Genomic DNA, 15690 nt, shown 5'->3' with positions numbered 1-15690 from the left:
TTAATCTCCTATGTTCATTTGTATTCTACGGGGATATCTACTACCAGTTAATTACACCTATTTTATTTAAATTTCCAGGGTGCTCTGATAACTTTTTATCATTTAAATAATCAAGATAAATTTATTATACCAATTCTTAGTTTTGCCATTGTTTATGCAATCTAGTTCACATGTTTCTTAACTACTAGCTTTTTACATTTTATGATATTTTAAAATTATTCTTATTTTTCTGGTCTCAGTTTATCAAATGGATTTAAATTCGTGCTATTTTATTGCAGATGTTGTAAAATTATTGCCTGTTTTTCAGTTATATTTGACTTGTTGGCTTTTTTTCTTGCTTTTTTTCCTTCATGCAGAACAAATTGGTCAAGACATACTAGAAAATCTCAGTCATGACAGAGAGAAGATCCAGCGTGCTCGAGACAGAGTAAGTTTAAATAAAAGAAAAATAATCTGAGTGGAACTCAATATTTATAGGTAATGTTAATGAATGGGCCACTTTAAGGTTTTTTTTAAGGATAGGCAGAGCTTCTGAAATGTTTTATCTCTGAATATTGTTCAAACATTGTTCATTGTTCAACATTATTTATCCATAAAAATTATTATTCACATCATTTCTAAATTGTTATCTGCCTTTCCCCAATTGATGCCGGGTAGCTCAAGTTCATATCCTATTTGTCAAGCCACAGAGTTTCCTACACTCTTACTCAAGAAATTGTCAACTTCAGATGCTTAGGATGAAAGTATGTGTTCCATCACGGTCACTGTTCTCCATTAGAGAACAAAGCTTGAAGTGATTTTTATTTAATAATGAAGTTTGTGAGTTGAAAATTTCATATTTCATTCTCAAATTTCAAGTAGATACTCTAGAAGGTTATCAATTTCTTTTGTTGTATTGTTCTTACTTTTTTTATCTAAGTTTCTCAAAATCCAGTGGCCTCTGAACTCTAGTAAATAAATTAAATATGTGAAGAATCTGCACAGCAAGGATCAATTAATGTTAATAAAATTGAACTCAATATATCTGATCATGTTCAGTCTTAGAATATTATTCTTCCACAGCTTAGAGAAACTGATGCAAACTTGGGAAAGAGTTCAAGAATCCTTACAGGAATGTTACGAAGGTAAGAGCAAGGTAGGGATCCTTTCTCTTTCTTTTTCTTCCTTTTTCTCCTTTAGATTTATAGATAAATTCATAATTTTTAACATAATATTATATAATTTTAAATGACTTGAATTTTCAGGTAAGGAACTAGCCTGATAACACAGGCAACTAAAATAAAGCATAAGTAAGAATATACAATAACCCAGTTGAGAATTCTTGCACTTATCTTGCAGAATGGAGAACACAGCCTCTGGGTTTCTCTTTTTTCATAAAGTAGAGAAGTATAGGGAGACATGAAGATGACCTTCTGGAAACTACTGAGAAGCTATTAAGTCCAAACTAGGGGCAGAATCATGTGTTAAGGCATAGTGCCTGCAGTGCAAGAAAAGAGCTCTGTTGTATCACATTCTTATTACCGAAGTGTGAAACAATTTGAACTCTAATTATTTTTTCTTTGAACTCTGTGCTTTGAGTTTCCTCTCCCAAATATGAAAAATTTATAATAAAGTATAAACCGTATAAAATTTTCTTAAATAAAAATTGCATCATGAATTTATAAGTACAAGATCTGTATAGGTAGTTTCCTTGTACTGCAAAGGGGGGTGATGAGGAAGTGATTTTAGTATACAACCTCTTCTTTGCTTGATATCTCCTTCCATCTACTACTCCTGGCAGAACATAGAGTTTAGAGAGAAAGCAATTTCAAGACACTGAGCTGTTTTCATGTCTACAAATTATAAGCAATGTAATCATACCAGCAAAGGGAAATTATTAGTTATGTTAATTATATTATATATATTATTATTATAATATGTTGTTTAAGGTATCTACCTATCCTTAACTTTCTAAAGAGAAAACAGGATTGTTTTTCTTCTTCTTTGTACAACTAGATTACGAAGTATAACATAACTGTACTTTGCATCCAATTCACAAACTTCTCACACAATTTAGTCTCTAAACTGTAGCATACCAAATTCTCTGATTAAGAGTAATATGTAAATGGCACAAGCTAAATTCAATATCCATGGAGAAAGGAAGTGGCAATTGAGGGAGATGGTTCAGTGCCTGTAGACAATCAATATAATAATAATAATAAAAAATCCTTGGGCAACCTTATAGCCTCCCCAGAAAAGGGCTGGGATATGAGCTGTAACGAATATTCTGCATATGTCTCCATTTTGTCAAATCTCATTAAAGGGACTTCTTGCTTTATGTCAGTTGAGCTGTCCAAAAATCATTCATCATTTTTAGTGTAAAAAAACAGTCATACAGTTGTTTAAATAATATCATATTAATGTTAAAGTTCAGCTGTCATTTAAGTATATGGCTTAATCAGACATAGCATTTAAGAAAAATAGTTTTTTCGGGCCTTACTTCGCTTTCAGGTTGGCAGATTCAAATAAGGATTTATGGGTTTCTAAAACAATGTATTTTCCCATGTTTATGCTTGATGAACCTCAGCTTTTCTTTCAGGTGACTGGAGTTAAGGAGTCCGTTATTTTCAGCAAAATAAAATAGTTTGTTCATACAGTGTTTGAATACATTTGCAAGTCATCTAGTGAGGGAAAAAGAAAAATGAACTATAACCTCTGACACTGTGTGCTTGGGAGTCTGTCTAGGACTCCTAGTTTATAAGCGTTCCATAAGCCAAATGAAAATTGTGAAATATTCATAGGTTCCCGTTCTCAGACAAATGCATTATGTGGTCAAATGTTTAAAAAGCTTTGTTGTTTCTTATATATATTTGAGAAAGGCATTTAACTTCTTTTGTTACGAAAGTCACTCCCATATAGATGGTTTTACTTGTCAGAATAGAAAGGAAGATTTTACTTTTAATTTTATAAGTGAATGCATTGGTAAAAGTGATAACATTTTACAAGTTTTTGTCATTGTGCTGACATGATGAATACTATGAGGTGGTAATCTTACAGTTTGCTAGGAAAATTGTCTGAAAAAAGTATACTCATGAAAAACAATTTAAATTTGCTTTATAAACAAATTTTGAATTATAGGATCATGGGGAGGGGAGAGGAGGGAGAGAGGGAAGGAAGGAAGGCAGGCAGGCACTGAATAATATTTATCCTAACATTCCTGGAAAATAATAATTATCATAGAATGGCAGTCAGTTTGCCTTTTCTTGATATAACCTTACTAGATGCCTTGTAAATATGCACTTAGTTGTTCAACTGAAAACTGGAGAGTTTCATTTTATTTTGTTGAAACACAATTTCTCAAGCTTGAAGTGAGAAAACCTTGCTGCATGTTGATTCCATTAATTCATTTGCCACTATACATTTGCCATCTTGGTTTTATTCCATAATATTCTATGGTGAGTTTCTTATCTACCGTAATTATTGAATAGATTCATCACCTGATCATTTAAAAATATTACTATGGCACAATCCAGTTTCAGCATCATTGTTTTCCTCTAGAATTTCTAGGGCACTAATCTTTAGTAGTTTCAAAACTTTATGGTAGAACTGGAAAAGGGGAACTATATAGAAAAATATGTCAAAGATAAAATATATCCTCAACGTTAAAGCTCCTTGAACATTGGTACTATAATTTGGAGGATAAGAACATTACTGTATGATCATAACACATAGTTTTATTTTAAAAATGATAAAGAAACATTTTCTAGACATAAGTGTAAATACAGATCTTTTGGGAGAAATTTTTTCATTAGTGATTCCAACCAGAACGTAACTAAAACTTTGAGCAAGTTCAAATGATATATTTGTCCCTAAGGAAAAGGAAATTTATCAAATAAATTTAAGGAAGAAATTCTTTTAAATGCATATTTTGAACTGAGTCCTGTACTTTTATTTTAGTTATACAATATTTCTACATTAAAGATGTAATTATATAGATACATATTTTTTCAGTTTAAGAAAATCGTGTTATTACATAGTCAGGCTTCATATTAAAAATAATTTCATTGTTAATGTAAAGAGCAAACATTTTTCTTTCAAAGTGGTGTAGAACTATTTTATATACTTCGTGATCAAACACACAGGAGTGAGACCACGTTTATATCAATAAGGATTTATGGCTGACATTGGGACAGTAATAAGTATGTCTGTGTATTTATTTCCAAAAAAATATTTGTTTGAGTCAGCAATTACATTTTAAGCACATTTAAAAACAACTTTTTTATGCTAAAAATACTTAAAGTCAAATGAAATGGCCTCCAGTTTCTTTAGCAGTGGTTTCCAGTTTCTTGAATTCTTGTGTCAAAGAATGTTCAGCTAGTCGTCCTATCTGATATTCTGCCGACATACAAAGGCATTTGTATTTAGATAGAATGTCGGGTTTTGTGCTTACTTTTAAGGAAGCTAATTGATATTAGCTCTTTTTTTAATTCTACCAAACTTTTTAATTAAAGAGTATTATATTTTATTGCATAATATTTACCTAGTGGCCAGGTGAATGTTATTTTAAAGTTGATTTTATAGTTACTACATAAGGGGCCTTGTGGCCTTGCTCTTCAGTCTTTCTCCTCAGCCAGTGTCTTAGACAAATTTTAAGTGGTGACTAAAGAAAGAGACAGAAGTGCTCTTTTCCAAAAATGATCCCTGTTCAAATGTTCCTTCATTAAATAATTAAGATTTTTTTAAAAATGGGGAAAGCCTTAATGATTATGTTGACTTTATAGTACACTTATGCCAAAGTGTAACGTTTGTTATATTTTAGGACGCTACACTTGACATGTCTAAAGATTTATTTTTATATGGACATATTATTATAGTCTAAGTACAGTACACATTTTCATCTGTAGTTTACAGTTGCTCTTTTAAATACCATATGAACATGTACTTGGGTTCATTATTTTTCTTTTATATATCATCTGGAATTATTTATCTGTCACCATAAACATTGACCATCTGTACAGCTGGAAATACCATTATCCAAATTGCAGTTTCTTCCTACAGGTCCCAGTGGATATCTCCCTTTGCTGTTGCCTTCAGACAACATGTACAAAGAATGTGATACATCACACTGGCTAAAATATAATGAAATCCTTGTCCTTGCCCTTTCACGGAAACAACCTAGTATCATTAAGGAGTTGTAAGCCTTCAATTAGATTGTAGTCCGAAGCCTCATCATATCAAAATACATAGTACTATGCAAGTAAAAGTTAATTTCTAAAGTAGACATCTATGTACTTTAGAAAAAAATATATATCTCAAGCCAGCAAAGAGTGTTACAAAATGTTGCAACAAGAATAAGGAATTCTTACACAGCAGAAGTGGTCTATAAATTTTTACGTGCTGAACATAGGCTTGACTAAGTAGCAAGAAGCTAAAATACCAACTTCAGCTAATATCTATGACATATGTTGCCAATTTATGCAGCATGTTTTCTGAAAATCTTGTATAATTTAATTTAAAAATTTATAATTTATAGCTAATTTAAAATTTGCAGGAAGGCATTAAAAGAGGTTTCAGGACTGAAACAGTTTCATGTTTTTTCATTGTCCCTATTAATTACTTATAGCACCAGAGGCTCCTCCTCCATCTGCCACAGTAAGTCCATCCAGTGAAGACAATTTCCAAAAAAGATTGCTTTCATTGGGCAAGTTTTATATTTATTTATTTATTTATTTATTAAATTTTTATACCGCCCTTCTCCCGAAGGACTCAGGGCGGTGTACAGTCAGAATAAAAACAAAATATATACAATTTAAAACAACATTTAAAAAGAGCAAATTTTAAAGGCTGATTATTAAAATTTAGATTTAAAAATTTTAAATAATTAAGAATACCCAATTAAAATTCAACACAAATTATGCCAGTCCCGCTTTAATAAATAAATATGTTTTGAGCTCACGACGGAAGGTCCGAAGATCAGGCACTTGACGCAGGCCAGGGGGAAGTTCGTTCCAGAGCGTAACTGCCCCCACAGAGAAGGCCCTACTCCTGGGGGCCGCCAGCCGACACTGTTTGGCGGACGGCACCCTGAGGAGACCCTCTCTGTGGGAGCGTACGGGTCGGTGGGAGGCAAAGGGTAACAGCAGGCGGTCTCGTAAGTACCCAGGTCCTAAGCCATGGAGTGGGCAGTGGGAACCTGATAGGACAAAAGAAGGAAATAATTATCTAATTGGGATTTAGAGCTGGAAGTTTATTGTCTCACAGCTTGCAAAAGTAATTAGGAAGAGCTAGTTTGTCTAAATAATCTCTCTTCCAGATGCTAATTGAAAGATGAAAGTCAGTCACAATACAGGCACAAGGACTATAATACAAGGACAAGGAATGTGGATAGTAGTAGTCATTATTTGCAGATCTGAATTTCATAGTAGAACTAAGGGTGAAATATGAAAATTTGCGAGCAAGCTAAGAAAGAAATGGAAGAGACCGCAGACATAAAAAAATCTGGAGACAGAAGGCAAGTCTTTTGACAGCGTACCTCATAAATAACAACTTAGCTCAAGTGGTAAGAAAACTGGAAAGCAGCATTTCAAAACATTCAAAAAGATTTCACCTTAACCCACTACACATGGTGATAAATTCCTTTTACAGTTTTCCACAGTTCTGTTTTCCCCAGACTAGCATTAAAGATGCCTAACTGAATTCATAGAAGAAAAGTCCTATTAATCTGTGGTGGCAAAAATCAGAGAGCTGAGTAGTACTTTTTCTACATCAAGGAAGTGAGCTTATGCCTTTTAATAAAATTTATTCACCAGAAAAGGTTCTACCAGGCTTTTTTGCCTGAGTGTGGATATGTAGTTCTTGGGTCCTTAATTTGGCCTAGCAATAATGGGCTTGTCATAATGTTCCCAGGCTTTTAATGCTAAGGTATTTCAACTTTCATGTCCTGGAAGTATGAACCAGTGAAGCTTGGGGGGTTCACGATTTCCATGGTAATCATGGACTTGTTCCAGATGATCTTAGTCCAACTCATAAGAGCAGTCACATGTGTACTCAGAACAGATGACTTGTGATTTGGGATGATGTAGGTTGCCATCATTCTTTGCCATAGAAGAATTGAATTTTGGTCAAGGTACAAATGGTCAGAACTCTAGACCTCTGAGATGGCGGGAAACTGTTTGAAGAAGGTTCATGCTAGATACCTTATATAGCTGGAGAGTTTTTTGATGGTGCTAAGATATCTTTCCAGTGATCAGACAGGTAGTCTCAAAGATGTTTTTTTTTCCTCAAAAGGCAACTGGACTGGGGTTGGTTTTTTTTTTGTTTCTTGAAGAGGAAGAAGAAAATGTTTTGCTTTTCTTGAAGAGGAAGAAGAAAATGTTTTGCTTCTTATCCAAGAAGCTTCATCATTATAATGCTAGGGGTGGAAGGATAGGTACTGACAGTTGAGTTTGGATGGTGGGGAGATGGGAGGATAGGTTCTAATAAGATGATGGGAGGTGCAGTGGTGGGTTTCAATGGTGTTACAACCAGTTCGCTTCGCACACACGCTTTGTGTTAAGTTAAATTATTTACCTATAGCCTTAAACAAATGAGTCCTGCAGTTCCTTTTCTTAGAATGAATATTTGAGTAATTGTTGATAATCCAGTGCTGCAGATTTTTGCACACAATCACATGCTAGGGCCTTGCATATATATTAATGATACAATTTGTAAACAGTGTGTATACTTCTCCCTCTTCACTGGTAAGGAACCCATATTTCTGACAGAACATTTCTTCCAGATATTGGAGCTTTCACGTATCACGTTGTTCCTTTTTTTAAATGCCTGCTGTGTTCATAAGATGGTACAAAGCAAGGCTAATAACAGCTCATATGTCATGCAGGTGGTCATTCTAGTTAGCTCACAGATCAAAAGTCAAACTACTGTGAAATGTTTTATTTAAAAAATGGCAGTTAATGACACAAGGCTAGTCTTATTTCCACAACAAAAAAGAGTTACAGCTATCTATCATCAGCTTCTGAGAACAAAAGGCTGTTTATAATTATACTGCATCAAATACTGCAGGCATTTCTGAACACATCCTTGGAATATATACACTGTTTCACTGGCAAACACTAAATACATTTCACTTACTACCTATAAGGTGAGTTCCCTGTTACCAAAAGGAGTATAACTCAAAGCTCTATAACACAAGAACTTACTTTTTTCATCTTGATATAATTTGGACAGGAGAAAAATTGGAGTTAATATTCCAGATTATAGGTGGTTTCATGTTCTGACACAAGATATATAATTCATAATAAAATAATACAATTGCGAACAAATTTATTGTCACCCATACTGAAGCAAGTGAATCCAAGGGTGTTGAATGCACACAATGCATCAATTGGTGGGAAAGTACCATTGACTGGTGTTAACATCTGACTTCATCCATTTAACTAACTGTCCAATAAAAACACTGAGATGTTACCATGTTTGTGGAAGGCAACCATAGGGAAATGCCTTGCATGTTAGAACAGCTGAAATCCTTCAGTTAAAATGTTCATTAATATCTTTGATACAAAATTTTAATTGAACATCTTTTTTTTTCTTTTTGGCAATAAGGCAACTATTTCCCCTACTTTCTAAAGTTGACTCAAAATTATAAAAGTTCCTGGTGCCAGCATAGCTGGCCAAAATCTCATCAAAAAAACTCTAAGCTGAATAATTGAGTGGTATGTTGTTGTTGTTGTTGTTGTTGTTGTTTTTAAAAAAGTGCAGTTGACATACTTGTATCCTGAATTCATATTGTAGGAATCTATACACATATATCTTGCATTTTCATTCATTATCCAGGTAGAAAACAGGAGAACTGATCATACGGTAAGACAAAGCATTCAGTGAAAAATGAAATGTGAATATGGCAAGCAAACACTGTCCTTAAGTTTATGAAGGACAGTATATTTTATTAAGGTTTAATGTATACAACTTCCAGTAAAGCCATGCCTGTGAAGTGCTTAAGGCGTTACTAATGACTTACTAAGTTTCCTCTTCCAGTTTATATTTATTTATTTATTTATTTCTATTTTTATACCGCCCTTCTCCCGGAGGACTCACTTATATATGCTTGTTTCATTAGAAATTATTTATAAAATGGTTAACCTTTACTTCGAATTATTTTTAAAACAGTACTAAATATTCATTGGCTAAGGAGCTAACTCTCAAAGTAGTTCTGATTCAACACAGTTTTTAAAAGTCAAAATATCAGTTCCTTCCTGTTATGAGAGAGTCATACATGTTTGTCACATGTAGCACTACTTAATTATAGATTCCTACAATGCATAAATGTATTCAAAGAAATAAGGGCAATGTATTTGTGTAATAGTTTATTTGTTTGCTTGTGTGTGCTAGTAGCTCCCGCCCCCCGCACCTCTCTGCCTTCATAGTATCAGTCCATTTTTATCCTTTTTCTAGCTTAACTATAGATACATCATTTTTCAGATTTTGTTGCTGTTTTTGATATTAGGTACCCTTTATAAAGAATTGTCATATGAAAAGTTGGATTCAGAAATAACATTGTATTTGTAGACTGTTTTTTACTAATACTAATAAAAAGAAGATGTTTGTGAGTTTTTATATTTTGATTTAATTAGTGCAGTAAATTGGTCATTTAAGGGCAAAAAGGGATCTCATGGCACCAAAAACAGCAACATAAATTACTTTTCAGTTACATTCACTTAGTAAGAATGAGTGTCTTCCAAGAACTTAGTCTTCTAACACATTTTAATTTATTGTTTACTTTCTGTGTTACGACTTCAGTTATCTTTAATTTGAAACTTAAGATACAACTTCCTTTTTATGTCTTGTCCCATGTGAAACTGACTCTGCTGTTTAGTGTATATCTATAGTGGTATAATTTAAGGCAAACTTACTTGGAGAGATGGAGACTATTAAGTCAACATTACAATTAAATTGATGTACTCTGACACATTGTTGACTTTTATGCAATGCTCATAGCTCAGACTAATGGAAATAGAGAGAAAGAAAGAGAGAGAGAGAGTAGTGCAGTAGATCCTACTGCTTTCTAGAGGGAGTGTGAATGAACAAATATCACCAAAATTTAGTGCCTATTTATTTCATGAATGGTCATTCTTTGTGTGATATATATTGTGAAAAAATAATTGTCCCCTTAATGAAGGCAGTCCAATTAAAGGGATTGCTAGGACCAATTGTGTAAGTACTTTATTACATTGAACTATATTGCATACAACCAAACTAAGGCCAAGGTGGTAGACTAATCAGCAATAAATGTATATAGTCTTTTCTTTGATTAAAAGTTAACTCAGCCATCTCAACAAGTTCCAACATCTTCATAAATATGTTCCTTCATTGTGGGTAACGTTGAAACTTTGCACTTTTGTGAATATAATAATCTTGATTCAATTATCATGTATAAAAACATTTCACGAACTTTTTCCAACTGTTTATTAAACTCTCCCTCCCCAAAAAAGCCTCTGGTTTAAATTAGATATTAATTTTAAACATTGTCTGAATTATTGTATGTATTTGAATCCAGAAGCTTCTGGATTTTTTACACATCCAGCAAACAAAGTAAAAAGATCCCTTCTTATAGCTCAGATTTCCAACATAAATGAAAATAATTTCTAATTTTTTCTAAAGTCTTCAATGACCACCTGAAATTTTGTATTAATAATTTCAATTTATGAATTTATATTTATTATAGGTATGATATAACTGCCTGGTACACCTCATAGTGCTGCATAATTAAGTTATTTCTGATTTGCTTAAGAAGAATTTGCTTTCATTGCTTAAAACTTTGGAGTGTATCATAGATTAATAACCACAATCACGCATTAGAAAGGTGGAACATATGCTCAAGATTATATTTTAAAATTATCAATATTTTACAATAAACAATATAATTCTACTTGATTGCTACTAGTTTAGATCTTTAACTTTTTAATTTGATCCCTTTGCGTACCATTTGGCAATGTACATAAATTAAAATAAGTCTGTACAGACTTTCTATAGCAGATCAAATTTAGATTCTGCTGTGGAAATTGTGGTTGCACAAAAGCTCTGCAACAGTAACTTGTGCCATTATTACATCTAGACTTGATTTCTTCAGGGCACTCACTGGGGCTGCCTTTGAAGTCGATAAGGAAACTTCAACATCAATAGCGAGAACTGTTTAGCAGAGTTATATCAATGCTATGGGCACTGCACTGGCCGCTTATTAATTTCTGGATCCAGTTCAAAGTACTGATAATTACCTATAAAGTCCCATATGGTCTGGGTCTAACTTACCTTCAGGATTGTCTGCTTTGACCAGAATCTGTAAGACTTAAGTAGTCAAATCCCATTCCTGTCCTGCTGGGAGTCAGAGGGATAGAAGTGAGGAAGCAGGCTGTTCCTATGCCGTGGAATAGTTTATCACTTGAGGTACAGATGTCTTATCTCTCCTCATTTTTAAGAATGAGCAAAGGGGCTCTTTTGATGCATCTTTGGTGTATAATGTTTTAATATTTTGTTTTTACCTTTTAATATAAATATTGTTTCTGTGATAAATCTTTTTCTTGTTTCTTATAGAATACATTTTGATTCTGCAGAATAAAAATAAAACAAATAACCTGCAATTTAAAAGTATGTAATACTTACACAGAGTTACAATGCTAAACTCAATTAATTATTTACATTGGATAAACTTCAAAATTAGCTGAAGTTTTTCTTTTTCATCTAAACTGTATCTCTCATTAGATTCCAAGACTTCTCTATAATCTTGCTTTATATATTGAAATATTCTCCTCAACATTGTAATTACAATATTGTAATCTGGTTTTAGAGTAAAGTGTCCTTGCTTAAGAGATACATGGAAATATTGAAGCATGGTTGTTGTGATATTTTAGAAATATATATATTCTTTTGAACTTCAGATTATTATAACATAATTTTTAACTAACCAATGCTCAGAAGAGCTTTATAGGGAGCTATTTTCAAACAATGGATATCAATGGAGAACCATAACATTTAGAATGGTAAGGTAGCTGCTGAAGTAATCTTTTCAGTTTAGATTTAGTAAATACACAAAAGTCTTAGAAGATTCTTCTTTGGTGACTATTAAACATGGCTTGGAATATTTTACTCTTAAATATGTATATTGGATATGATTAAATATTCTTTAAATCAATATTTAGTCATCATGGAATGAGACATACTTACAAATCAAGGAAGAATGGCTAAATCTTGTTTTCATGATTCCATTAGAATTGTTCAGGTAGTAAGTTGAATATTTTTGTAGCGTTTTCTTTAGATAGATATATTATTCATCTTAATTCATTATAAGTTGAATAAACATATACAAATGCACATCCATATACAATGCAAAATATACAAGTTTACAAGATACAAATATGCAAATTAATGTTAACTGGCACAGAAAATAATTATCTTTCTAGAGCTATCCACATACTTGCTGACAAAAGAAAATTTAGTTTCTCTCATCTGACCTGCCAGATTGAGAGCCAGAATAATTTAATACTGTGGGCAGTATTAGGTCAGAATGCCAGAACAAGTAGAAAAAAAATGATGAACAGCCAATTCAGAAACTATTCATCATCACTATTAACATTTGTATTTTTGGTCAAGCTATTACACTGTTTTCTGTAGTACTTTTTTCCAAAATAAGAAACATTATTATCTTTTTCTTACTGCTGAAGGATGGAAAAAACGCTGAAATATTATATGCTTTCTTATTGTATGTAATATCTATGGCCTTTGGGACAATGTAACTTCAGTGCTCTAGGGACTATAAAACACTTACAGTCTTAGAGCCGTTAGTAAATGAAATGGTTGCAGCTGCTCTTGAATATTTGCTTCAGATACTATCATATTTTTTTTTGCAAGAATTTACATGTCAAATATAATCAGGATCAGAATATATCTTAAAGGGCTAGTTCATGTTAGCCAGGATATATATTTTTACACTATTATAGTAGTGAAATACAAGAGAGTTAAAGATATCTCTAGACCTATTTATTTAATAGTGTAAATTGCGGAAAGACTTTTGTTTGTCCCGGTTAACATGATCAATTTCCCCCACCCATCCACCCCCGCTCAAAACATAACAATAGCCCTACTGGTTCAAGTCAAATGCATATCTACTGCTTTACTATCTAGCCAGATGCCTGGAAAATCCCACAACTAAAATAAGTAGAAAACCATTCCTTGTATTTGACACAAATTGCTATTCAGAGAGATATTGCATCTGATGCTGGAGTAATATATAGTGATTTGGTAAAAATTTTACTAAAAGGCAGGTAATCAGAATTGTGATGAATAATTTATTATGAATTTGAACATTTGGAATTCACTATAGTGATAAAGGAAGCAAAGAAAACCTTTACCATGTCTTCATTATCAGGAGACAATAGTGTTCAATTAATTTATTTTAAATAGGTGCTATTTTGTTCTGGTCATAGACTAATAAAAATAATCTTGAGCTATAATCTCATATTTGTTACTTTACTAATAATTTTTTTTTGCATTACATAAATGAGAATTCCACAGATTCCGGAAAGATGATTGAGGCAATACATTTTTCAATTCTGTTGGGAACTCAAGGATGTGGATATTACTCAGAGATATAGGCATGACCATAAAGTTTTTTGATTATTCTTATCTTAGGTTATAAAGTTGTGAGAACATAGTAGTAAATTTATTTAGTGTATGGCATACAACATCAGGGAAATCTACAAATCTAGATACAATGCAGTTCTGAGAGCCTAAATTGCTAGATCATTCTGTTCAGCACTTGCATGTTCCAGTCTTGGTGCAAAAAGCATTTGCAAGCTGATGGGAGGCTTGAAGCAACGTAATTTCACTGCCCCAAGTCTTGTCAGCTTGCAAGCGCTCTTCAGCTGTATCTCATGCAGGCCTCCATTCATTGAAAACAGAGTTGTAAAATACTGTAGTGTGAGATCAGTAGTGCAAGATCATGCACTACTGATCTCACCGGATCTTGCACTACAATACAGAACTTTAGGTCTCTGTTCTCTGCGAACTGAGGCCAGTACCTGATCCATGAAAAAAGTGTTTGCAATTAGAGGGAAGGGTTCTCCATTTTCAAAGCCTTTTTCCACAGATCTTGTGTAGGTTTCGGTTCGCAGAGAACAAAAATCTAAAGTATTGTAGTGCAAGATCACATGAGATCAGTAGCATGTGATCTCATGCTACACATCTCACATGATCTCACACTACTTTAGGCTTCTGTTCTCTATGAATGCATTGAAGCAGACAAAGGAACCAACAACTTGCCAGATCGTTGCAAGGTAAGTGAGGCTCCATGGGTTCAATGCCTCTGGAAACCGAGTGTGGGGGGAGGAATAGGCAGGGCAAATGTTACAGTGCCTCTACCATCATTCTTAAGTGTAAACATCTGCCATGGTGCTGCAACATTCATAACTTCGGGACTGTCGTAAGTACTTGGGGATATGTTGTAACTTCGAACGGTCGCTAAGTGAACTGTCGTAATCTGAGAATTACTTGTCTAAAACCTTGCTCTGGTGCAATGTAAGCTATTTGAAGTGACCACCAGAATTGATGGGAAGGTTGTAGCACTTGGTACCTTCCCAAAATAAGCACATCTCAGAAACTCAGTGAAACGGAGAAATGTGTGAAGCAGATAGTGTTCCTTTTGGGTTTAATAAATTCCTTTTGTAATGATTTCATTGAAGTATTAATGTTCCTAGTCATCTTTTTGTTCAGAAGAGTATTATTTTATTATAAATCCCTTTTTCCCCAAACTGAATTATAATTACACTTTTTAAAAAAATGAATGCAGAAACTTGCCCTAAAAAATTTATATTAAGTTTCCATTGAAGAGCTAGAAACAAAAACCTCCAAAACGGCAAATTGAAGAAATAGTTTTTTTAATAGGAGACAGTTATATACATAAGAAATTGCATATGATAATTTTTGCAAAGGCTGAAAACTGATGGAATCCAAGGTTCAAGAAATGTAAAATTAAACAAAGGATATTTGTATGGATGTATATACATGTACATTGAGATTATTTTTTTTCCTTTACCAAATAGTCGTCACATGAAATAACCATTTTAAGTAAGTTTTATAAAGTTTATTGAAATGTATTTCGTTACAAAAGATAAAAAGTATTTTTTTCTTTTCTCACAATGAACACAGATAATTTCAGAAGCTGGAAGCTCATAATTACTCACTGGAGAAAAGCTTTAAAAAGTCTAGGATGAATACAATGACCTCCAGTTTTCTCTGAGAATGAATAGAGGCACACATTCTCATTTTGCTAGAATGTGAGTTGATAAGTGAGTTAAGCAAACATGCATTTCTTCATTACACTGCGGCCCATGAGTTCATTTAAATAACAATATCTAACATAAAACTCACAATGGAATTATCCAACAATTTAAATATGTATAAAAGTATTGTTAATGTTAACAATAGAAAATGGGGTAAATAAATGAATGTCTGTTGTTCGAGATATTATTTCCGTTTATTTAGCTTTATAAAATATTGAATTGTGTACTGCATACTTTGGTCAAGAACATAACTTTAACCTTGAAATTGACATTTTTAAATGTAATAGTTTAGTAGTTTGTTCCTTAACAGTTTATTTTTAAAAAGATGGGCCAAGTAAAACGAGTTATTTTGTTCCTGAAAAAACATTGAAAGCCATGCTTT

The 15690-nt window shown here is 32.9% G+C and overlaps 1 protein-coding gene across 5 annotated transcripts in view; it reads left to right on the top strand.

The window, feature by feature from the left end:
- VTI1A (vesicle transport through interaction with t-SNAREs 1A) overlaps positions 1-15690 on the top strand; it is a 257241-nt gene that overhangs the window by 172237 nt on the left and 69314 nt on the right. For 2 of the 5 annotated variants that reach the window (XM_058187247.1, XM_058187246.1), the window contains exons 6-7: positions 357-427; positions 1063-1124. In XM_058187247.1, coding sequence (XP_058043230.1) covers positions 357-427; positions 1063-1124 — 133 coding nt within the window. Of the gene's footprint in view, positions 1-356; positions 428-1062; positions 1136-5037; positions 5576-15690 lie in introns of those variants that run through there. The other 3 variants (XM_058187249.1, XM_058187250.1, XM_058187248.1) reach the window with 2 other exon arrangements.

This window comes from Ahaetulla prasina, chromosome 6 (assembly GCF_028640845.1).
Source record: "Ahaetulla prasina isolate Xishuangbanna chromosome 6, ASM2864084v1, whole genome shotgun sequence".
In the NCBI taxonomy this organism is placed as follows: Eukaryota; Metazoa; Chordata; class Lepidosauria; order Squamata; family Colubridae; genus Ahaetulla; species Ahaetulla prasina.
Note: the sequence above shows the minus strand (reverse complement) of the source record. Positions and strands in the feature narration are given on the sequence as shown.